Source organism: Pelodiscus sinensis, chromosome 8, assembly GCF_052426305.1.
Source record: "Pelodiscus sinensis isolate ZL-2025 chromosome 8, ASM5242630v1, whole genome shotgun sequence".
Taxonomy (NCBI): Eukaryota; Metazoa; Chordata; order Testudines; family Trionychidae; genus Pelodiscus; species Pelodiscus sinensis.
The window spans coordinates 55,407,858-55,433,783 of record NC_143059.1 but is presented as its reverse complement, the minus strand read 5'-3'; the positions used below and the strand labels follow the sequence as shown (position 1 = coordinate 55,433,783).

Below are 25,926 nucleotides of genomic sequence, written 5' to 3'. Positions count from 1 at the left end.
TTGTGAAAATGTGGGGGAGCCAAGCAGATAGTTCCAAGTCTGTTTTCGCACTAAAATGATATCAGTAGTGAGATCCTAAGACCACTAGATGCTCACTGGCATAGGGCATGCTGTCACTTATCAGAACCATCCAACTTGCTACACCCAGCACTCTGTTTTTATGGTATTCATCTAGCAAAGGTTGTATAGAGTAGCCTATAACAAGAAATAACCTGCTGAGAATTAATATTGCAAAATGCATGTGTTAATGTTCTATATGAAGTTATGAATGCCCTCTCTATGATGTGTTTAAGGCCAGACAATCTAGCTTAGGTAAAGGTGCCAAACCAGTCTGTTCTAAACAAAAGAATGAGGGTTTACCTCTGCTTACATATGAGCAATAAACAATGTGATGAAGTGAAGCCAGCCGTGATCCTGAACTCAAGAGACAGAATTTACATGGCTCCTGCACTCCAGAGAGAGAGAGGAGACTGAAACCCCTTGAGGACTTCCTGACTTGTTAAACACAGATATTCCCCTTGGGGATATCAGAAGAAGATTTCCATTTTTTTTAACCTAAGGAGACAAAAGAACCAAGTAATTCGATCTCTGTGATGGGCTCTGGTCAAAGAAAACCTGGAAATGAGAGGTGCGAGTGAGAAAAACCATCTTCAACCAGGACTGTATCTTGCTAGATTAAGTTTTGGTCTTTTAGAAGCATAGTTTCACTTTTATTTGCTTGTAATGATCTCTACATTTATCCCTTGTACTTTGTTTCACTTAATCCTTGTTCTTTGATTAATACACTTACTTTGCTTTCATTATAAATCATCTGTGTTATGTAAGCTGCATAAACTATGGTCCAAGAAAACTAAGCGCATGGATTATTTTATTCTCTTTGTAAAGGCAGCAAATGTGCAACTTTCTTTGTGAGGGGCCAGACAGAGGCACTGGTTCCTGCCATACCATGATTTAGGGTGAATTTTGGGCTGGAAGATACTTTTAGCTTCATTTAGACAGCATGAGGCTAGTGGGTTGCTGGCAGGTGGCTAGGGTGACAGCTCTGGACCCAAAACTGCACATTCATAAGACACTCAGGATTACAAGGCAAACAGTGACTGAACCAGATACTGGCCTGGGAGAACTAAAATGTCACAAGTCAATAAGACACTAATAAAAGATACAGATTTTGGCAGTATTTTGTGATGCTGTGACTCAATCATATTAATAAATTACGTACTGCAGACAATGGATTGGCCTTTCAAACACCACAAAAAATTCCTTCTTACTGTCCCAAAGATTCTCTCCCTTTCATGCCACCAGCAGTAGCTGGGAAGAATAAAGCACCTGGATCCACTCTAGAGACAAAAAGAGAACTTTTGATTCATACATGAGTTAAACTTATGTGGGAGAATTTATGTTGAAAGTTCTCCTTAAGGAAATATGAATTGCTATTGTTAACTGTTATCTTCTGGTGGAGACCAGGAGGTTACAACATAAACTGAAAAGCAGAACAAATTAAACACACTTTCCTTTATGACTGAAATGAATTGGTATTGATTAACTGTACATGCAGAGCAGATTGCTAAGACACACCCCTTCATAGTCACAGCCTATAAATTCTGATGTTCCGTTCCTAAGAAGTCCTCACACGATGGGTGTCACAATGATCTTCGTTTGGATGTTTCTGCCAATTTTGGGAACTCTGCAGCCTGCCGCAGGTAAAATGCCTCCAATTCTTTCAAAGTCATTCTTACAAAAATGTAGAGAGAACTTTTGCTCACTTTCACTGTGTCCACATCTAGAATGCCCAGTCACACTAATGGGAGCTTTGTGCAAAGATTAAAGGTAGTGTCAATGTATGGCCTCATTGGATAGCACAGCTCCATTCTGTTGCAACATGTGAACAAAACAAATTAGTTAACTGTTTGATATTATATGAGCCATTTAAATAAACTGCTTATTATTGTGGAATTAACCTTGCTCCCACCACCTAATGTTTTGTGTTAGTGGCTGGTACAACAATTAAAATCAAGTCAATCTGTCACCTATAAGTTAACAATTTATTGTCTCCAAAATTTTGTCTTCAAAGTGTGAATTATGGAGGAATTATGGAATCTCTTGCGAAAATGCACATTTATTTTCAAGTGCTTCAAAAGTAATACTTTTAGGTGCACATTGAATAATGCAGGTTACATTTCACCAAACATATTTTAACAAAATGTAATAATAGAATTGTGACATTATCATAGTGTACTTGGGTTAAATGAACTATATTGCTGGCATATTCCACTTTGTTAGTGGTTTTCTTTTTTGTTACCTTGTGATTAGTTTAGGTAGCCTGTTCAAAATGTTTGAACCAACCTATTCTAAACAGCCCTGTAAAGCTCATGTGATATAACGTCCGGAAACAATGTGGGTGATCTTCAGATCTAGTAGTGAAGCAGCATAATCGTTTTTTCTGTTTACATCAGGCCCTTAGTAAAATGAGATTTGTGAAGTGCAAGTGAGCAATAACTTGTGTTTTTATGTATGTAACTGTATTTATGAATGATTATGAGAAAGAGGTAAGGATGAATCTTTTAATCCTATAAGTGACCTTAAGACAAGGCAGTTTCTTCAGAATAACTTTGAATTTGGGCTTCTTCCCTAACAAAGTATGTTTCCAGCCAGGGCCAGATTAAATCTTCTGCGTGGCCCAGGGCTATCAGATTTTGTGAGATCTCCTAGGCTCCAGAGCCAAAAATGGAGGGGTTCAGCGTGCTGGAGTGGGCTGTGGGTTGAGTTCGGAAGTTGGGAGTAGGAGGGAGTGAGGGCTCCAACTTGGGCATGTGGGTTCTGGGGTGGGGTTGAGGGTGAAGTATTTGTGGTGCAGAAGGAGACTCTAGGCTGGGGCCAAGGGATGAACAGGCTTAAAGCAGGAAGTGTGGATGGGAGTTAGGGACATAGAGTGCAGGAGAGGGCTCAGGGTTGGGGCAGGGTTGGGGTACAGGGCGTTTATCTGGGACAGCTCCCATTTGGTGAGGGAGCGGGGACAGGTGGTTCTGCACAGCCTGTGCTGTCCTTATGCTCACCCACAGGCACTGTGTCCTGCAGCGCCCATTGGCCATGATTCCCAGGCAATGGGAGCTGTGAAGGCAAAGCCTCCAGGTGAGGACAGTGCAGGGACAGAGCTTCCCAATGTTTGTGGTGACATGGCTCCAGCTGAGGTGGGAGATGGAGGGGTGGGTGAGGGAGGAATATGAATGGCAGCACACAGAATTGCCTCCTGCCTGCCCTGCCAGGGGGGGCTGGCCCAGAACACAGGGACTTTAGAGGTTATAGCCCGGGCTCAGCCTCTAATGCCCTTTGCTTAATCTGGAGCTTCTTCCAGCCTACCACTCATAGGATCTGAGCTATCTCTGTGCTCCCCACTACACAGATGGCTGGCCTCCCAAGTATCTGAAGGTCTTGACTCAGACACCTTTCTTTCTCTGTTCTTCTTGTGTTTCTCGCAACTTTCCCCTGTACTGCCCAGTCCCTTCACTACTGCTTCCCAGGACCCAGGAGAGATTATGTGCACTGTTCTCTATGCATTATGCATTTGGCTATTTCAGGCACCTCTATTTTTTGCACCTCTCACCAAGGTAGCAGTGAGTAGGTGTGTAGAATTACATTCCTAATGGAAATATTTAGTGAGTGGAAAGTGGAGGAGACAGCAGGTACGTTGTTTCACTTAGGCTATGTCTAGACTACAGGTTTTTTTTTTTTAAAGTGGACTTTTTTGAAAAAACTTCACCTGCATCTAGACTGCCGACACATTCTTTTGAAATTAAATTGAAAGAACATGGCATTTTTTTAACAACGGTAACCTTGGTAACTTCATTTTACGAGGAAGAACTTCTTTTTTCAAAAGAGCTCTTTCGAAAAAAGGCGTTCTTGAATGCAAACAGGGCTTTTTCGAAAGAGAGCATCCAGACTGCCTGGGTGCTCTCTTTCAAAAAAGCAAATCGCTTTTTTGAAAAAAGTTGTGGCTGTCAATCTTTTTCGAAAGAAGCTTTTTCAAAAGATTCTTTCTAAAAAGCTTCTTTTGAAAGAAGTGTGTAGTCTAGACGTACCCTTAATCTTGAGCACAGTGTGTAGGGCATTCACCTGGGCTGATGAATCCGTGAACAGATGAAAATACCTTGGAGCTGACACATTTTTCACTATTTGTATGTGTGTGGGAGGGGGGAGAGTTTCAAGTTTAGTCTCAAGTTGACCTTTTTATTTATGGGAAATTTTGGTACAATTTAGTTGATCCATTTTTTTTTTATTTTCAAGCTCACATAAGATTGATTCAGTCATTCTTTCTTGGTCAGTTAAATAAAAACAAAAGGACACATACCACCCTTTTAACTTGGCTGGGTATGAGTATAGTGAACAATGTAGAATGTCTGATTTGGCAACTGTGAACCAACTGATCATGATATAAAGTTATTATTGGATGGGGAATGTTTTCCTTACCCAAATGAAAACGTTGTAATACAATTGCCTTGGTTGTAAGTGCAATGTACTTATTAAATATCCCATATGGAAAACGTTACAGGGATGCAGAATTCTATGGGAATATAGTAGAATTTGCTAGAGACTGTTGTAAAAATTATATAATATAATAGTTGTGATGTCCTTTTTGAATCATTGTATAGATTTTTTTTAGCAGGACTAAAAATCCCTATTAAATGTTTAGAACTGTTAAAAATGATAGGGTATAATTTTCTATTAAATTCTATAGAACCTCTGTTAAAGTGAATGAGAGATGTTTCTTTGGAACAACTTCTCCTGGTGAGAGAGAACAACAACTTTTCCATAAAATCCATTTGGCCAATTTCTGCATTCATTTGCCCCAGGCAATCCCAACTGTGGCCCTAGATAAGTGAATTTAAAGAATGTTGTATTTGATACTGAATAGGGAAATGTGCTGTGGCCATTGACCCTTGACTGAGCTCTGCAAATTTTAAATTCCAGTATTTGAATCAGTTAAACCAACATCTTGTATCTTGTCTTAGCTAATATTGTAAGCTCTTCAGGTAAGCTAACAACGTGTTTGAAGACACTATAACAGATAAATAATATTTTTTTAAATGTATCCACAAGGTGGAGCTAACCCTTTTAGAGCCATGAAAGACGCTCATTCAAAATAAATCATCAAACCCCAAACCAACAAAGAATCTGATGGTACTTTAAAGACTAACAGTTTTATTATGGCATCACCTTTAAGTGAGTTACAACTAATCAGATCTCATGCCATAATAAAATTGTTGGTCTTTAATGTGCAACCGGACTCTTAGGGTGTGTCTACACAGCATCCTAAACTCTAAAGAAGATACTCAATTTGCATAGCGCAAATTATGTATCTTATTTCGAAATAGCTTATTTTGAAATTTGGCGCATCTACACAGAGCCAGATTTCAAAATAAAAGTATTTCGAGCCATCCCTTATCCCTTGTGCAACAAGGTTTACTGGGATGGCAAAATACTGCACCTGGCATTTGATGAAAAACTAACCAAGGGCGATGTCACTATCAATTCTGCCATTTCTCTTTCAAATATATTTAAAAATTACTCAGTTTATTCTAAGGTTAAATCTGGCATCATTTTCCTTGACTAGTACCAAACCAGAGACTTTACTGAATCACGGGAGGTCAGTATTGTTTAGCAGCATTACCAACACTTTCACTGCTTACTGGGATGTTAGAAAAATTTAGGGGTAAATTAGGGCTAAATAACAGCACAGAACACTGAGAGCCAGGACTAGTGGCTGTAAACAAACGTTAGGGGACCACAGGAAACTTGGCCACACCCATGATAAGTGGACATCCCGCTAACTAAAATCATGCTGGACCAAGGATGTTGCCAGACCAGAGAGTGCTGGATTAGGGAGATTCAACCTGTATTAGTATATCGGTACACCTAGGAGTCAGAATTTGTGATCATGCTAATTTTGCTCTATAACGCACTCAGAAATTTTATCTCATCACATGCTATGGATTATTTTAGAATGGGCGCTACCAAGTAACACTATAGCCTCATCCCTCCTTACTAAACCTTCTCCACTGATTTGTGCCATTCCACCAGGTTTCAGTGATGTCTGTTAAGTCCAAATCCTTTCCCATTAACACACCTTCTAGCTCATGTCTTTCTGCTTTTAAGGTTTCCATGATTTTCATTTTTGTTTGTTCGGCTCTTTTAACTTACCTCCATTATGAAAAGTCCTGTTATTTGTCCAGAGCTTTCGCGTGTGATCTCCACCTGCCCCATGCCCTATTCAGCTGCACTTTTCTTACTGTTTCATTCTTCCAGATGCTTGTATTATTCACATCCCTGGCAGATTGTGTTTGTCTGAGCTGAGCACTCCTTGCACTCAGAAATGTTCCTGCTACTTAAGGGTTTCATAGCTCTATTTAGAAAAAGCCTTGGGCTACGTCTAGACTGGCATGATTTTCTGCAAATGCTTTTAACCGAAAAGGTTTCCGTTAAAAGCATTTGCGGAAAAGAGCATCTAGATTGGCACGGACACTTTTCTGCAAAAGCACTTTTTGTGGAAAAGCATCCATGCCAATCTAGACGCGCTTTTGCGCAAAAAAGCCCTGATCACCATTTTTGCGATCGGGGCTTTTTTGCGCAAAACAAATCTGAGCTGTCTACACTGGCCCTTTTGCGCAAAAGCTTTGCACAAAAAGACTTTTGCCCGAATGGGAGCAGAATAGTATTTCTGCAAGAAGCACTGATTTCAGACAGTAGGATGTCAGTGTTCTTGCGGAAATTCTATTGGCCAGTGTAGACAGCTGGCAAGTTTTTCCGCAAAAGCAGCTGCTTTTGCGGAAAAACTTAACAGTCTAGACACAGCCGTGCAGTATGGGTTGTGCAGAGCCAATTCAGGGACCTAGGTGGCAGAGATGCAGTGCTTTCTGTTTGGTTGAAATAGAGTACATGCCTGGTGCTACACCCCTTCCTGGGTCGAAGATGACCAAATAGTCTATGGGCACTGTTCACTCCAGCATGTATAATACAACCTAGGAAGTTCCAAAAACAAGCAGGCTTTGATGTGCAGTATGCTCCCAGCTGGATCTAGCTGGCTGCCCTATCTGCTGGTTACCATTACTGTTTGCTCATTTGCTCCAGGATCAAGACATATTATCTTGAGCTATATGAACTCTAAAGGAAATGAATCCTCTGTGCGGCAGTGCCGATATTGGCATGGTCATTTTTTTTGCATTTTGTCCCTATGTTGCTATTCATAGGATCATTTTGCACATTGGATACCGATCTGCCTGTGTGAAAAACTGATAATGTGAAAAAATACTGAGCAAAACTGCTATCTATACACATTTTTTAAAAAAGTCTCACAACTGACCCCCTCACCCAAGTAGTTGACTGACTCCATGTTCCTTCTGACTGAAGAGATGTCAGTGTAAATCCACTCAAGCCAATGGATCTAAACTAATTTACATCAGAAGAGTGGCCCTTTTAGGGGTTTTTTTTGCGGGGGGGGGTGCTATTGAGGTGTTCAGCAAATTATCCCATTGCAAATAAACAACATGCAAGTATGTCATCTTACAACCTTGGGTAGTTATTTAATAAAAACCCACGGCATACAAACATTGCCAAATCATATTCCCATATCATTTTGTGCAAAAAAAGAAAATACATTTTTGCATCAATAATCGTAAAAACAAAAGACTTACAGAAAAGTAATTGACAACATCTCTAAGGTTAATAGAAAAATGTGTATATGTGAAGCAGTAAAATAATTGATTCTTGTGTCCTTATTAAAACAATTTTCTAATTTTGTCCTTTTCTGAAAAAGGGAGAACTACATCTTTTTATGAAACTACCACAACCACTCCTGAAACTACCACAACGACGACACCAGAGCCAACTACCATTTGTAAGCTCTATTTTTATCCTTACAAATATTGTATCTGTTATATTGTATTCACCTACAAAAAATGTGGCATATAATTTTACAGTTTATCAAACAGACTCACTAAAATGCAATTAGTAGCCTCATGATTGCAGAAGGCTGACCTGGTGTTGCCCAGGGCCTTCAGGGCAGGGGGCTGGTGGGTAGGGTGTGTGTGCAGGAGTCAGGGCAGGGCTTAAGGTGCGTGTGGAGGAGGGCAGAAGGCTGTGGGTGGAAAAGCAATGGTTGGAGGATGAGGAGGGGTTCAGGGAAAGGGGGTCCCATCCAGCAGTCCTTTCTCTCCTCCCCCTGGCTGGCACAAGCCGCCTTTCTGCCTTCAGTCCCCCTTAGACAGCTCCAGCTTTTTCTCTCTCCCCCAAACCATAGGGCAGCCATCAAATTACCTCAGGAATAGAGGTTAATTGCATTTAGTGCGTGGGGGGCCCTGGGCAGGGGGTGTAGGTGATTCAGGCATCAGGGTTGGAGGTGGAGGAGTGAATGCAGAGAGCGCAAAGGTGCCATTTCAGTAGCCAGGGGGATGCCTGCAGCAGCACATATTAGGTTGCTGCTGCTTTTCTTCCTCTTCCTCTCAGGGAGGGTATGTCTAAACTACACCCCTCTGTCGGCAGAGGGATGTAAATTAGATGTATTGAAAATGCAAATGAAGCTGGATTTAAATATCCCGTGCTTTGTTTGCATAATGGCGGCTGCCGCTTTTTTTTCAGAATGGGGCTTTTCGAAAAAACCGGCAGTTTAGACGGGGCATTGTCAACAGAAATGCCCCATTTTGAAAGATCCTGCACATCTCTGCCAGGGTTTTTTTTTTCCAAAAATGCCCCATTTAAAAAAAAAAGTGGCCGCCGCCATTATGCAAAGGAAGTGTGGGAAATTCAAATCCCGGCTTCATTTGCATTTTCGATACATCTAATTTACATCATTTTATTGAAAAGGATTCTGTGGGGAGAGTTAGGGTGTGGGGCGTCCCAGACAGGGAGGCACGTACACCCCAACCAGCCTCTTTTACCTGCCTGGCTACCTGCGGCATAGCACGACGAGCCCCAGGAGCTCAGCCCAGTGGGGAGCAGCTGCAGCCAAGCACCTCAGCTGGCCAGCTGTCTCCTGCCAGAGTGCCACACCAAGATGCACTGGCTTACTTTTACCTCTGGTCTCAAGAAAACAATCGCGGACATACAGGTGTCCTGTTCCATATCAACAGAGGACAGAGAAGCAAAAACCAGGATTGTCCTCTAAAAGAGGATGAATGGCCACCTTACTTGAACCCTTTCCATGGCTGGTATGGGCCTTTTCTCTCCATCCCAGCCCTGCTCCCTGGCCAGCATGGGCTCATAATGGGAGATGATGTAGCCACAGAACAACCAGCCACACACTCAGCTTGCCATAAAGCTCCCTTTCTGCATGGGTATGGAGAGCATCATGAGGGGTGTTCTGTGGCACACAGACTGTGGATCTCACATGAAGTTTTTTCAAGTCCTCTGTCTAGTGCCAAATAGCATTGGATGGGAAGGAGAGGGGCGGGACAGGAAAATGTAGGCTTTCTGAACAAGTTACTATGTTTATTTATATGGTTTATCACAAGAAATTATATTTCCAGAAGCTTAAGCATGTTGTGCTAATATGTTTTGTGTTATGTGCTTTTTTTCAGTTGAAACTATGGGTGATGGTGAGTGTGTCTACACACCATATTGTTCACATTTGTACTTATATGAATTTACAACGTTATGTACAGTATATAGGTACCAGCTTTGTGTTGTGGCTTGGAAAAGGACAATGAGCCTGTGAATTTGATTTTGATTATAATAAAATTGAAGCTCTGTTAATGTAAAGTGGATTTCATGCTTGGGAAAGATGATTCAGACTACTGGAGTCCAAAGTCTCCTATTTCTTCCCAGAACCCAGCATTGACAGCATGGGCCAATATTACTCATTTGGTGGGAATTCCAGGGCTAGCACAAATTGTCTAGCAAGGCATTGTTTTGTGAGAAAGGTGGTTCAGAGTGCTAATGCCTAGTGACGTCTATTCATTCCCAGAAAATCCCAGCACACAGCATGGGCCAATATTCCTCATTTAGTGAGAATTCTTGGGCAAGGCACATTGATCTCTGAATCCTTGATCTTTATGCTGAGACAATCATCTCTACTCGGATAGTGCGATGGAGAGGCAGGAGGGGACTAGCTTCTCAAATCAATGACACTGCGGGGTCAATATAGGATAAAATACCTCCATGGGACAAATTGTCTAGCAAGGCATTGTTTTGTGTCTTTCTCAGATCTGTCTCTAGGACTTGCAAATGGGCCAAACCACTGTGCAGGCCGGGTTGAAATCTTTCACTTTGGAGGCTGGGTAAAAGTTTGTGGTGATCTGTGGGACATGGAGGATGCGCAAGTTGTGTGCAGGCAACTGGGTTGTGGTGAGCCCGTCGCTGCTCTGAGATACAGCTATTTTGGTGAAGGCTGGGCAGATCCTTGGATGACTGAAGTGAAGTGTTCCGGCTTTGAAGATGTGTTGTGGCATTGCCCTTATGAATACGCATATGGTTCATGTGGTTTTTATGGAGATGCTGGTGTCATATGTGCAGGTATGTAGTCTCTTTTATTGCATATCTGGCTTTAAACTAAGGAAGTCAACTTTATGTTTGTGGTAGAATAGACTAAAGATATTTTTTTTTAAAAGTTTGATTTACAGTTTTTCTTTCAGTATACTTTACATTTTATAGCTGAACATACTGTAAATCTGTAAACCCTATGTTAAAGGAAATGTAATTAACTGTTGAGGTAGATAGTACTGTTGAGTGGCATCATGAACCATCTAAAGGATGTATAGGTCAGGAATTGTATCTGTTGGATTTCCATGCACCCAATCTGAACTCCCTTACGGTCATGGAATATTTCTACGTTAAGTTCAGTGGAATTTGGGTTGAATCAGGGACAGCAGAATATTATTGTATTGTAAAGTTATTGTAATGATTAGTAATATTAACTTTTAAAAAACATGGCATTTCATACTTCTGCTCTGTTGGTTTGAAACATGACCTCCTCAGTGAAGGGTCCCTGCAACAGGAATGTCCCATGATTACAATGTCAAATGTTTCTCCATCAACAGGTTCTGGACTAACAGCCCCTCCACAAACAGGTAACTCAAGATTCATACTTTGTCATGAAATGACGGACTTGATTCTGTAGCTGTTGAACAATCTGGCTCTAATAAATGCTTTGCTAAATGCACAGGTTAAAGTGTGTGCCCATAAATACTCCCGTTGAAGTCTGGGAGACCACACATGTACTCAGATATTATGCAGTACCAAAGCCAGACTGCTCAGTACCTGGCAGAGTAGGTTTTCTATGCTGAACTGCACATCTCTGGAATCTGTACTTTAGTTCTGAATGCGCTCGTAGTTCACGTATAAGAGACAGGCGCTGTAGCAACAAGCATATGATACAGATAGATAAGAAATTATGAAGAATTTACTCAAAGGAGCTGATAGATGCAATCTCTTTTTGTTCTTGCTTCCTAATTTAGACATTTGAGAGTAGCCCATTGAATTAGCTGTTCTAAGAAGTGTAAATTTAAAGAGCAGAGAAATTGCTTATGTAAAACTTGTCTTTAGAAATGATCAGTTTATAGTTGGTTGTGAAAAGTCACACATTATTCTTCGGTCCCCCTCAGCACTGCACTTACAATTTCCCTCAATTGGGGACTACAGGTTGTACCTCCCTTAACTGGGACTCCCTGGTCTGGTAACATCCGTGGTCCAGCATGGACCACAGAGCCCAGAAACAGGGAGGTCGGCGGCGGGGCAGGCGCACCACTGGGGCACTGGTGACACATCTGGGAGCCCAAAGTGTGTGTATAGGTGGGGAGGGAAGATGGACGGCATGGTGGGGAGTTCTGGCCCCAGCCGAGCTCCCTGGCCCTAGTGGCCAGGGAACTCCAGCCTGGCCACTGTTGTGGACCTCCAGCTCCGGCCAGGGAACTCCAACCCCAGAAGCAGCCAGGGAGCTCTAGCCCCAGCAGCCGGGAACTCCAACTCCAGCGGCAGACAGGGAGATCTGGCCCAAGCCATGGAGCTCCAGCTCCATCCCTCCACCCTGGCCGCAGAGCCCAGAAACAGGGAGGTCGGCGGCGGGGCAGGCGCACCACTGGGGCACTGGTGACACATCTGGGAGCCCAAAGTGTGTGTATAGGTGGGGAGGGAAGATGGACGGCATGGTGGGGAGTTCTGGCCCCAGCCGAGCTCCCTGGCCCTAGTGGCCAGGGAACTCCAGCCTGGCCACTGTTGTGGACCTCCAGCTCCGGCCAGGGAACTCCAACCCCAGAAGCAGCCAGGGAGCTCTAGCCCCAGCAGCCGGGAACTCCAACTCCAGCGGCAGACAGGGAGATCTGGCCCAAGCCATGGAGCTCCAGCTCCATCCCTCCACCCTGGCCGCAGAGCTCTGGCCCCAGCCGCAGAGCCAGGCGGCTGTGGAGCTTTGCCCCGGCTGTGCAGTTGTGGCTATGGCACTCTTGCCCTGGCAGCAGCGAGCCTGGAGAGAGCAGAGGGGGGCTGAGGCAGCAGTGGGGGCAGCCCGGCCACAAGGGGAGGGACCTTCCCTGGTCCCCAGGGTGTCAGACTAGCGAAGTCCAACCTGTAGCAGTAAGATGCTACTCGTAGATTGGTAGACCTATAAGTCAGAATTTGTATCCATGTCAATTTTGCTCTAACACCTGCTCAGAAATTTTCTCACATCACATGCTATGGACTTTTTTAGAATGGGTGCTACTCACTAGCACTATAGCCCAGGGTTGGGAAAAGGACTCTCCACGGGCCGGATCCATACCACCAAGCTGGTGGATTCAGCCTGTGGCCACCCTGCTACTCCCCCAGCTCCAGGTCAATCAGGGTCTGGGGACGGGGGAGTATGTAAAGTCTCCTTGCCCCCTCAAGAGCCCGTGACAGCTAGAGAGACACGCCAGCTTTTAAAAAACAGCAGGAGTTTATTTCTAGCTGCCGTGCACCTTTGGTGGGGGAGTGGAGGGAGGGGAGAGAGTTTTGCATGCTTCCTGCCCCCAGGCCAATCAGGGAGTATGTGAAGTCTCTTGTGTCCTATCCCTGGCCTGTCAGGGGTGCGTTGCGGCCAGAGAGACATGCTGATTGAGCACTTTCTTCACATATTATCCCAACGTTGTTCATGGAGTCATTTTGAAAGACTAGTCTGCTTGTGTGGCATGATTAAAACAGATGACATGGAAAAAAGCCAAGCAAAACTGCTATCTATACTCATTTTTAAAAAAAGCCTCACAATTAGCTCCCCAGATGGTTGACTCTATACGCCCTCTGACTGAAGGGACCTCTCAGTTGATATAAATGGATGTAAATCCACTCAAGCCAATGAATCCACAGTCAGATTGCTTAGTAATCCACACTAATGTACATCAGAAGAGGAGTGGCCCTTTTGATTTTTTTCCTATTGGGGCATTCAGCAAATTATCCTATTGTAAATAAACTTACAAGTCCTCTTACAACCTTGAGTAACTACCGTATAAAAACCCAGGGCATACAAAAATTGCCAGATCAGATTCCCGTGTCATTTCATGCTAAAAAATGGAAATTTTTTTTGCATCAATAATAAAAAAACCCCAAAAAGGCTCCCAAGGAAGTAATTTACAACATCACAATGATTAATAGGAAAATGTGCATTCATGAAGCAGTAAAATAATGGATTCTTATGTCCTTATTAAAAAAGTCTCCAATTTTGTCATTTTCAAAAGAGAGCACTACAACCACTCCAGAAACTACTACAACTATGACCACCACTTGTAAGTTCTATTTTTATCCTTACAAATATTGTGTATCTTTTATATTGTACTCGCTTACAGAAAATGTGGAATAGAATTTTACAGTTTATTAAACATTCACTAAAATGAAATTACTGGCATGATGTCTGCAGAAGACAAAGCATATGAATAATAACCGTGGGCAGCATTAGTTTGAAAGAATTCATCAGAGGAAAGAAATCTGATCACTATTTCTGGCAGAGACAATGAAGTGGGATTTCATATTTCTGGATTCAGATATAAGATATCTGGTCACTGTCCCAGAAATATTCCTTGGAGACTTCACTTAGTATGTCTAGAACCTAAGTATTGTCACACGAATTGAAAATAGAATGATGAATGATTAAGGAAGTATTGTGATATGTAGCAATGGGCCCACTATAATTATAGAGACCACCGATTTTCAGTCGCTAATCCCTGAGAAGTGCTGTCACATAGGGCAGGGAATATCAGCAGGAGCCTGAATTCAGAGCTCTTCTAAGATGCCACTTTAACTCTTCAGGCAGCAGCTCTTCATAAGAGATAATGTAGTCACAGAACAACCAGCCTCTCTCACAGCTAGTCATAAACCTCTCCTCCTACAGGTGTATAGAGAGCACAATAAGGGTTGTATTGTGGTGCACACAATGTAGAGCCCATATGAAGTTTTCCCTACTCCTCTTTTTAGTGACAAACAGCATTGGATGGTTGAAAAATGTATACTTTCTGAACAAATTATTACATTTAGACAAGAAAAAAGAAAAATATTCCTTGACACTTAAGTATTTCGTGCTAATATATTTTGTGTTATGTGCTTTTTTTCAGTTGAAACTATGGGTGATGGTGAGTCTGTCTACACACCATATTGTTCACATTTGTACTTACATGAATTTACAATGTTATGTACATAGGTACCAACTTTCTGTCTTGTGGCTTGGAAAAGGACAATGTCATGTGAATTTAATGTTTATTATACTGTAATGAAATTGAAGCTCTGTTAATGTAAAGTGGATTTCACAGCATGGGCCAATATTCCTCATTTAGTGGGAGTTCTTGGGTGAGCCACATTGATCTCTGAATCCTTGATCTTTATGCTGAGACAATCATCTCTACTCGGATAGTGCGATGGAGAGGCAGGAGGGGACTAGCTTCTCAAATCAATGGCACTGCGTGGTCAATATAGGATAAAATACCTCCATGTGCAAATGGACAAATTGTCTAGCAAGGCATTGTTTTGTGTCTTTCTCAGATCTGTCTCTAGGACTTGCAAATGGGCCAAACCGCTGTGCAGGCCGGGTTGAAATCTTTCACTTTGGAGGCTGGGTAAAAGTTTGCGGTGATCTGTGGGACACGGAGGATGCGCAAGTTGTGTGCAGGCAACTGGGTTGTGGTGAGCCTGTTGCTGCTCTTAGATACAGCTATTTTGGTGAAAGCTGGGCAGATCCTTGGATGACTAAAGTGAAGTGTTCCGGCTTTGAAGATGTGTTGTGGCATTGCCCTTATGAATACGCATATGGTTCATGTGGTTTTTATGGAGATGCTGGTGTCATATGTGCAGGTATGTAGTCTTTCTTCTTGCATATCTGGCTTTTATACTGAGAAAATAAGCTTTGCATTTGTGGTAAAACAGAGTAAAGAGTTTTTTTAAAAAGCTTTCGATTTACCATTTCCTTTCAGTATGTGACATTTTTTGCTAAAATGTTCTTTAAATCTGTAAACCCTATGTTAAAGGAAATGTAATTAGCTGTTGATGTAGATTATACAGCTGAGTGATGTTTTGAACTATCTAGGGTGTGTGTAGGTCAGAAGTTTTTTCAGCTGAGTTAAGAATAGGGAATATTTCTCCATTTACTTCTGTGTGATTTATTTTGATTCATATATGTAAGAATTTTCTTCCCAGACCAATATCATAATGGTTAATATAATTACTTTTTTTAAAAAACCAAGATTTTTCTGCTGGTTTTAAACATGAAATCCTCAGTGAAAGACACCTGCAATAGGAGAATTTCATATCTAAAATATCTGATGTTTCTACATCAACAGGTTCTGGACTAACAGCACCTCCACAAACAGGTAATTCAAGATTTACACTTTGTCATGTAAATGATTTGATCCTGTAGATGCTGAGGAATCTGACTGTAATTCAACAAAACATTTAAGCACAGCCTAAAATGTGTGCCCATAAATAATCCTGTTTAAGTCTATGAGACTACTCATGTGCTTAAATATTTTGCTGGGCCAAAGCCAGACTCCTCAATACTTGGCAGAATAGATTCTATTAGCTAAATGGAGCATCTCTTAGCATCTGTAATTCAGTATTTAAGTTTACTTACAATGCATGTATAATTGACAGAAGCTCAAGCAACAAGTATATAGTACAGCTATACAAGAAGTTGTGGTGTTACTATTAAGAATATACTCAAAGGAGCTGTTAGTATATACTCGACAGAGCTGGTGCAAAGGTTGCAGGTCTCTCAAGACATCTAGATAGACTTATGTGTAGTGCTGGGGAGGAACTGGTGGTCATGGTACACATATGTACCAATGGCATAGGGAAGGGTAGGAGAGAAATTCTAGAGGCCAAATTTAGGCTGCTAGGAAAGATTGAGATCCAGGACATCTATGGTAGTGTTCTCTGAAATGCTTCCAGTTCCACACGCAGGGCCGGGTAGGCAGGCAGAACTTCAAACTCTCAATGCATGGATGAGATGATGGTGAAGGGAGGAGAGGTTTAGATTTATTAGGAACTTGGGAAGCTTTTGGGATAGGGGGAGCCTATAAAGGAAGGATGGGCTCCACCTAAGCCAAAATGTAACCAGACTGCGGGCACTTAACATTAAAAAGGTTGTGGATCAGTTTTGAAACTAGGGGCTAGAAAAGCCAACCGGTGTGGAGGAGCACATGAATTGGATAGAGACATCTCTTAGCAGAAGGTCTATTAATAGAGATTCTCTATGTTCTAGTCAGGAGGAGAGGATAGAAGTATGGGTCAGATCAGATAAGACATAATCAAATGCAAAAGAATCTAACACATCAGGAAATGTCAGACAGATAAATAGTGACAAATTTGTAAAGTGCTTATATACAAACACTAGGGATATGTCTAGATTACATGGTTCTGTCGATGGAGCCATGTAAACTAGTTTACCCGCATAGGCAAAGAAGCGGGGATTTAAATAATCCCCGCTTCATTAACATAAACATGGCCGCCGTGCTGTGCCGACAATCTGCTGATCTGGCATAGCAAAGCAGTCTGGATGCAGATCTGTTGGCTGGGGAAGCCTTTGCCGACCAATCCTGTAAGCCTCATTTCACAAGGCATAAGGGATCTGTTGGCAAAGGTTTCCCCAGCCGACAGATCTGCGTCCAGACTGCAGCGCTGTGCCAGATCAGCTGATCGTTGGCACAGTGCGGTGGCCATGTTTATTTTAATTAAGTGGGGATTATTTAAATCCCCACTTCTTTGTCTAGGCTGGGTAAACTAGTTTACATGGCTCCATTGATGGAGCCATGTAGTCTAGACATACCCTAGAAGTCTAAATAATAAAATGGGTGAACTAGAGTGCCTCATTTTAAAGGAGGATATTGATATAATAGGCATCACAGAAACTTAGTGGAATGAGGACAATCAATGGGACACAGTCATACCAGGCTACAAAATATATTAGAAGGTCAGAATAGGTAGTGCTGGTGGGGGAGTGGCACTGTACGTGAAAGAAAATGTAGACTCAAATGAAGTAAAATTCTAAAATGAGCCAAAATGTTCCACAGACTCTCTATGTGTAGTAATTCCATGCTCCAATAATAAGAATATAGCACTAGGGATATATTATTGACCACCTGACCAGGACAGTGATAGTGACTATGAAATGCTAAGGGAGATTAAAGAGGCTATCAAAATAAACACTTAGTAATAGTGGGGGATTTCAGCTATCCCCATAGTGACTGGATACACATCACCTAAGGACAGGATGCAAACATAAAATTTCTTGATACCTTAAATGACTGCTTCTTGGAGAAGCTGGTTCTGGAACTTACAAGGGGAGAGGCAATTCTTGATTTAGTTCTAAGTGGAGCACAGGATCTGTTCCAAGTGATAAATATAACTGGACTGCTGGGAAATAGTGACCATAATGTAATAAAATGTAATATCCCTAAGGTGGGAAAAATACCTCAGCAGCCCCAAAATGTGGCATTTAATTTCAGAAAGGGGAACTACTCAAAAATGAAGTAGTTAGTTAAACAGAAATTAAAAGGTACAGTGACAAAAGTAAAATCTCTGCAAGCTACTTTTTGAAGACACTATAATAGAGGCCCAACTTAAATGTATACACCAAATTAAAAAAACACAGTAAGAGAACCAAAAAAATGCCACCGTGGCTTAACAACGAAGCAAAAGAAGCAGTGAGAGAGAAAAAAAGTGGATCTTTAAAAAGTGGAAGTCAAATCCTAGTGAGGAAAATAGAAAGGAGCATACACTGTCAAATTATGCGTAAAAATATAAGAAAAGCAAAAAAGGAGTTTGAAGAACAGCTAGCCAAAAACTCAAAAAGTAATAGTAAAATGTTTTTTAAGTACACCAGAAGCAGAAAGCCTGATAAACAACCAGTGAGGCCCTTGGATGATCTAGTTGCTAAAGGAGCACTCAAAGATGATAAAGTCATTGCAGAGAAGCTAAATGAATTCATTGTTTCGGTCTTTACGGCTGAGGATATTGGGGAGATTCCCAAACCTGAGCTGTCATTTGTAGGTGACAAATCTGAGGAATTGTCCCAGATTGAGGTGTCATTAGAGGAGGTTTTGGAACAAATCGATAAACTTAATAGTAATACGTCACCGGGGCCAGGTGGCATTTACCCAAGAGTTCTGAAAGAACTCAAATTTGAAATTGTTGAACTATTAACCGTGGTTTGTAACCTATCCTTTAAATCAGCTTCTGTACCTAATGACTGGAAGATAGCTAACATGACACCAATATTTTAAAAGGGCTCTGAGGTGATCCTAGCAATTACAGACCAGTAAGTCTAACATCAGTACCGGGCAAATTAATTGGAACTATAGTAAAGAATAAAATTGTCAGACACTTAAATGAACATAATTTGTTGAGGGAAAGTCAACATGGCTTCTGTAAAGGGAAATCATGCCTTACTAATCAACTAGAGTTCTTTGAGAAGTTCAACAAACATGGACAAAGGGGATCCAGTATACTTGGATATAATATACTTAGATTTCCAGAAAGCCTTTGACAAGGTCCCTCACCAAAGGCTCGTAAGTAAATTAAGTTGTCATGGGATAAAAGAGACAGATCCTTTAATGGATTGATAATGGGTTAAAAGACAGGAAATAAAGGGTAGGAATAAATTGTAAGTTTTCCAAGTGCAGAGGTAACTAGTGGGGTCCCTCAAAGGTCTGTCCTGGGACCAATACTATTCAATTTATTTATAAATCATCTAGAGAAAGAGTGAGGAGGCAAAATTTGCAGATGATACCAAACTGCTCAAGATGGGTAAGACCAAATCAGACTGTGAAGAGCTTCAAAAAGATTTCACACAACTAAGTGATTAGGCAACAAGATGGTAAATTAAATTTAATATTGATAAATGAAAAGTAATGCACATCGGAAAAAATAATCCCAACTATACATACAATATGATGGGGGACTAATTTAGCTACAACTACTCAAGAGAGATATTTTGGAGTCCTTGTGGATAGTTCTCTGAAAACATCCACTCAATGTGCAGCAGCAGTCAAAAAAGCAAATAGAATGTTAGAAATCATTAAAAAAGGGATAGCAAATAAGACATAAAATATCTTATTGTCTCTATATAAAACCATTTTACACTCACATACAGATGTGGTCTCTTCATCTCAAAAAAGATATATTGGCATTGGAAAAGGTTCAGAAAATGGCAACAAATATGAGTAGGGGTTTAGACGGATCTCATATAAAAAGAGTTTGAAAAGACTTGGACTTTTCAGCTTAGAAAAGAGGAGAATAAAGAGGGATATGATAGAAGTCTATCAAATCATGACTGGTGTGGAAAAGGTGAATAAGGGAAAGTTATTACTTATTTCTACCATAAAAGAACTAGGGAGTCACCAAATGAAATTCACAGGCAGTAAGTTTAAAACAAACAAAAGGAAGTTTTTCTTTACTCAGTGCACAGTCAACCTGTAGAACTCCTTGCTAGAGGATGTTGTGAAGACTAGGACTTTTGAACAGGGTTCAAAAAGAGGTAGGTAGATTCATGGAGATTAGGTTAGCCAATGGCTATTAGCCAGGATAGAAGAGGAATGGTGTCCCTAGTCTCAGTTTGTCTGGAAATGGGTGACAGCAGAGGGATCATGTGATGATTATCTGATGTGTTCCTGCCTTCTGGGGCATCTATTGGCAGACAGGATACTGCTATATATTGACCTTTGGTCTGACCCAGTATGGCCATTCTTAAGTTCTTATGTAGATGCAACCCCTTTCATTTTCATATTGCTGAAAAAAGAAACAATGTAATCTTTTGAAAGGATTGGCCTTCACGGTAGGCATTGAAAATTCTATTTTCTTTGGTGTGGGTACAGAAATTGTAATAAGTACTATAGCAAGTGCTCCTCAAGCAATACAGCAAAAGCTGATGTTCTCAATAGTATAGTTGAGGGAATGGAATTCACAGGAACTACATATCTATATAAGCTCCTGTTTAACTTGTAGAAAATTGAAAGTAAAGATTTCTTCCAGTAGATTCTGGGACATTACTTTACTTTGAATATGTTGAGGTCTATAATAATGTTTAATCCGGATCATCACTCTATTTAAATTGGTATAGCTCACCCAAGTAAATGTATCTGTAGCATTTAGCACTAGCAGGGGATCTGGTGCTGAGAGGTTCCTTGACCATTTGGGACATTCCTCAAATTACCCAGTATGAAGTAGATGAACGATTTACAAGACATCTATACATTCTATTAATTGTATAAAGAAAATAAACAAGAAAATTCCTTCACTATATACACATGTGTCGCGGGGCACGACTCATCACCATGGTGTCCCTGCTGGTAGCACTGGGAATTAGCTCCTATCAGCCCACTGGGCCCCTCCTTCTGGTTGGTGTCTCCCCTTGCCCTCACTCTAGACTCGCGTTGCTCCTGGACCCCAGCACTCTCTTCAGAACACTGCACTTCTGCAGTGCCCACTACAATAGACTCTCATCCCCCTTCTGGGGGAGGAGGGGAAGTTTATCAGCAATCCTGTGTCTCTGCACTCTGGGATCCTCCTCTCCCAGGACGCCAAATTCCCCTACATCCACCTTGCCTCAGTGACCCACCAGTTGTCATCTATCTTCTACCTCAGGGGGAAACTGCAGTCTGAAATGGCTGCTCATCATTGGGAAGGGGGTGTGGACTGGCTCCCTTTTCCTATCACCGGCTATTTCCCTGCAGCCTTAGCACACTCAGGGCTTGCCTCAGTCCTTGCAGCCTGGAAGTGAGATCAGGCCAGAGCTCCCCAGCTCTGCTTGCCTTTTCCCAGCACTGCCCTATTTCATGAAGCCTCCAGCTTGCTGGCAGCCAGGTCTCTTCTGTTCCCTCAGCTAAAGCAAGAGTGTGTCTGTCCTTCTTCCTCAAGGAACCCTTATTTATACAACCCCAGCTGGGCCCTAATTGGCAATATCAACATCAGCTGTGGGGCTTTCCTCTCTCAGTTCTACCATTAAAGGGTCAGTGGGGGGCAGATGCCCTGTCACACCATGTCATCAGCTCAACCAAGAAAGAAAGACTTTGCTTCAATAATAATCAAAGGAAAAGGGTGTTCAGGAAAGCAGTTTAAAATATCAAAATGGCTCATAAGAATTTGCATATACTGAGCAACAAAGAACTTTGACATCCTTTTATAAACACAGACCTCTCTAATTTGCTTTTGTTTTCTTCCAGAAGAGACTACTACTTCAATTCCTAAGACCACCACAACAGAGACAACCACAGAAACAACTTGTAAGTCCTACCTTACACTGGCTTTACTAATGTTTGATCTATTTTATGGGACATTATATTGTATCTGTATTGGAAATGTAGTTATGACTTCATAGTAAAACTACCATGTTCACTGAAGTGAAACTGCTTAACAGGTTGACTAAAAACCACAACCCATAATAGTAATAACTTCGAACCACATGATTTTGTGAAGAATACATCATGGAAGAAGACACTCATCACTGTTTTTGATTAACACAATGAGTAGAAGAGGGCAGTATATATAATATATGTGGACTCTAGAAAGATATCTGTTCACTCTCTCAGAAATAGTAATTGCACACTTTAGTTAATATTGGTTTAGGTCTAATTATTGTCACATGGATTGAAAACGAATTGAAGAATGGTTAGAAAGAATGATGATGTGCAGCTGTGTATCAGCATTGGGGTTATAGAAATCAGACCCACAAATAAGGGCGGGGGGAGGCACATGGGGCAATTCCCAGGGGTCAAGGTGATTTAAAAAGGCCAAGGACTGCTGAGACTCCATTCTGTCCTGTAAATGGGGCGCACCATCCCTGCAGCATCCTGGGGCTGTGGTATTTCCACATGCTACCCCTGCCCCATGCACCTACTCCGCAGCTCCCATCGGCCAATGAGAGTTGTGGGGGTGGTGACTGCGGGCTATGGTCTGCAGAGATCCCCTGCCCCCTCCACCCACCTAAGAGCCATTTCCAGAGGAGTGTGCCAGTTGCTTTCAGGATCTGCATGAGGTAAACACTGGTCTCTGACTCCCTCCTGCATCCAGAGCCTGCACCCCACACTCAAAACTCCTTTTCATAACCCACACACCCTCCCACATCCACACACCCTCCCACATCATCTCCTGCAGCATCTCCTGCAGCACATCATCTCTCCCATAGCCTGGACTCAGATATAAGACATCTGGTCACTGTCTCAGAAATATTCCTTGCATGCTTCAGTGAGTATTGATAAGTATTTTCATGTGGATTGAAAATAAGATGATGAATGCTTAAGGAAAGTACCATGATATCCATCACTATATCAGCTCTGGTAGCGACCAGAGAGTTTTCTCAGGGACTGATCCCCAAGGAGGGTTTCATATGGGACAGCAAATATCTGCAGGACTCTGAATTCAGAACTGCTCTAATTTGCAACCACAGTCTTGGAGGCTGCAGCCTTCATGGGAAATAATGAAGTCACAGAAGAACAGGTCGCTATCACACCTTGGCATAATTTCCCCCTTTTGCAAGGGCATAGTCAGCACCATGAGTGGTGTTTTGTGGCACACACAGTGTGGACCCCATGTGATGTTCTTTTTAGTTCTCTTTTTAGTGCCAGACAACATTGGATGATGGAAACTCCTTTCTGAAGGAGTTACTGCAGTTATATAGGAAAAGAGAAAAGCTTTCTAAAAGCCTAAGTATGTCGTACTGATTTAGTGTGTATTGTTTCCTTTTTTTCAGTTGGCACTGTGGGTGATGGTGAGTCTGTTTACATATATTATTTTTACATTTGTACTGATTTTAATTTACAGTGGCATGTATTAGGCTAATGACTTTCTCTTTTCTGGCTTGGAAAATGCTGCTGCCCTGTGAATTTAATGATGACTGTAATGAAAGTGAAATTGAAGCCCTGGAAATGTAAAGTGAATGTCAAGCATGGGAAAGATGGTTCCGAGTACTGGAGCCCAAAGTCTCCCATTCATTCCAAGGAAAAGCCCAGCACCCAGCATTGGCAGCACAGGTCCCAACATTCCTCATTTGGTGGGACTTCTCGGGTGACCTCTCAATCCTTGATCTTTATCTGAGACAGTCACATCAACTATGACAGTGCTATGGCCAGCCAGGAGCTAAAGGAGGGGGTGAGGGTGTAGTTTCTCAATTATCGGTGCTGCATTGCCAGTAACGGGTCAAATTTTAACTGATAAGCCAAAAATGATAAAACATCCCCATGTGAAAATGGACACATACGCTAAAAACAATTGTTTTGTGTTTTTCACAGAGCTGTTTCTGGAACTTGTCAATGGGCCAAACCACTGTGCAGGCCGTATTGAAATCCTTTACTTTGGAGGCCGGGTAAAAGTTTGTGGTGATCTGTGGGACATGAACGATGCACAGGTTGTGTGCAGGCAACTGGGCTGTGGTGAGCCTGTTGCTACTCCAGGAGATAACTATTTTGGCGAAGGCTGGGGAAGGCCTTGGATGACTAACGTGAATTGTTTTGGCTCTGAAGATATGTTGTGGCATTGCTCTTTTGAAAGCTGGCCGCAGACATGTGGTTACCATGGAGATGCTAGTGTTATATGTTCAGGTACATACCCTTTTTTTCTGCTAACTCTGTAGCTTTTATGCTAAACTAATTGGCATTGTGATTACTGTTAAATAGACTAAAGATTATGCTTTTAAAGTTCTTTGCTTTACAACTTTGTTTTTATCATGACAATAAACATCCCATTCCTCGCTAGCATACACCTTAAATACATAACCAATGCATAGCTGTTGATGTAGATGTTGCTGGTGAGTGATAAAGACTTTGTTGGAAACAACCATCCTGATTATCTACTCTGGCCTCCAGCACATCACAGCCCACAGAATCTCACCCATCCACTCCTGCAGTTGGCTCATACTCCATTTGAATTACTAAAGACCTCAAATCTTAATGTGAAGACTTCCATGTAAATATATCCATTCATACCAGTAGATTTAGAACATGTTTAAGTGAGGAGTCTGATCAGCTAGGACTATATGGGTCCCATGCAATGTCCATTTGACTTTAGTGGGAGTTGGTTTAAATCCAGTGGTGGCCTAATTTTAATATTCTAATATTGACATGATTACATTTTTTGCAAACTTCTGCTTTGTTGTTTTGAAAAACGCTATCCTCAAGGAAAGATCCATTAAATAGCTCATGTTTCTACATTAACAGGTTCTGGAATGAGCCCACCCACACAAACAGGTAACTCAAGATTAATATTTTATGGAAAAAATTCCTTTCTTCAAGGTACCCTGGCCCTAGTTCATCAAAATAGTGTGCTAGAACTACTAAGAATTTGGGAGACTTTTCTCCACTCCTGCAGATCTTAGAGGGCCACCAGAATGAGCTGCTGCTTTCCTGGATCTATAAAACTTTTGCAACCCCCGGCATAGTTATACATATTCAAAGCAGCAGCAGCTGGAAAACAGAATTAATTGTATTGCCAGCAGTACAAAAACTGAAGAGGGACAAGTAGCATCCTATAATTCTTAGATGTCATATAACTCCCCTTATTTTGAAATAACAAGTCCGCACTACAAAGCCCGTTATTTTGAATAAGGGGCTGGTTATGTCAAAATAACAACTCCTGTTTTCCAAGAGGAATAATGCTTATTTTGAAACCGTTATTTCAAAATAGCAGTAGTGTGGATGCTCTACTGCTGCAATTTCAAAATAACTACTCCCCAGAGTCATTCAAAGTAATTGCTTCCAAGTGCTTCCTGGGGCTCTCAGTTGAGCGTCCACATTAAGGGAGCCTGCCTCGGACTAATTTTGAGGCTTCCCTGTAGTGTGGACACACTATTTCAAAATAGTTATTTTGGGAGTTATTATTTTGCAATGAGTTATTTCAAAATAATTTCCTATTGTAGACATGCCCAGACTGACAGGGTACTAAGATGATTCCTTGCCCACACTGTGCTGATGATAATTGGATGCTTACCTGCTTCTGGGCAGTTGCATGGCACAGTGGGACTGTTTCCTATGTCCAGCTGCCATATGTGTGGAATGGGAGCCTCTTGTTCTCTTACACAGCTACCTTATTGGACCTTTCAGAAGTGAGGTGCTGTCCACTACTCTTGGTGCAGTCTCTCTCTCAGCATTCTCCTTTTGGAGTCACCTACAGCTGGAGCAGGCCATAAAATCTTAATCTAAATTGATATATTTGGGGCTATTGCCTCTCTGCTGTTCAAACTTATATGCTTTTTACTTTCCCTCTCTATTCTCCCTCCTTTATAACTGTTTTTTTTTCTTTATTGGTCCCTCTATAAAAGGGAGGAAACATTTGCTAACCAACTTTGCAGGACTATGGAATGGATTCATGAGTAGTTATTGAGTATGCAATACACTATACAAGTTCTAAAGATATTGTTATTATGTTGCTTTAGCTTTACAGTATTTAGGAGGTTTTCAGAAGCTGTCAGTGTGCACATGGGCTACGTCTAGACTGGCATGATTTTCCGGAAATGCTTTTAAC

General features: G+C 41.7%; 1 protein-coding gene across 1 annotated transcript in view; it reads left to right on the top strand.

Annotated features, from left to right (window-relative positions):
* Window positions 1-1,608: 1,608 nt before the first annotated feature.
* LOC106732019 (scavenger receptor cysteine-rich domain-containing protein DMBT1-like) overlaps window positions 1,609-25,926 on the top strand; it is a 100,196-nt gene continuing 75,878 nt past the window's right edge. Inside the window, exons 1-13 of the mRNA XM_014573714.4 lie at window positions 1,609-1,700; window positions 7,808-7,888; window positions 9,567-9,584; window positions 10,192-10,500; window positions 11,025-11,054; window positions 13,671-13,718; window positions 14,541-14,558; window positions 14,965-15,273; window positions 15,759-15,788; window positions 21,636-21,695; window positions 23,162-23,179; window positions 23,700-24,008; window positions 24,624-24,653. Coding sequence (XP_014429200.4) covers window positions 1,634-1,700; window positions 7,808-7,888; window positions 9,567-9,584; window positions 10,192-10,500; window positions 11,025-11,054; window positions 13,671-13,718; window positions 14,541-14,558; window positions 14,965-15,273; window positions 15,759-15,788; window positions 21,636-21,695; window positions 23,162-23,179; window positions 23,700-24,008; window positions 24,624-24,653 — 1,327 coding nt within the window. The 5' untranslated portion in view covers window positions 1,609-1,633. The remainder of the gene's footprint in view (window positions 1,701-7,807; window positions 7,889-9,566; window positions 9,585-10,191; window positions 10,501-11,024; window positions 11,055-13,670; window positions 13,719-14,540; window positions 14,559-14,964; window positions 15,274-15,758; window positions 15,789-21,635; window positions 21,696-23,161; window positions 23,180-23,699; window positions 24,009-24,623; window positions 24,654-25,926) is intronic.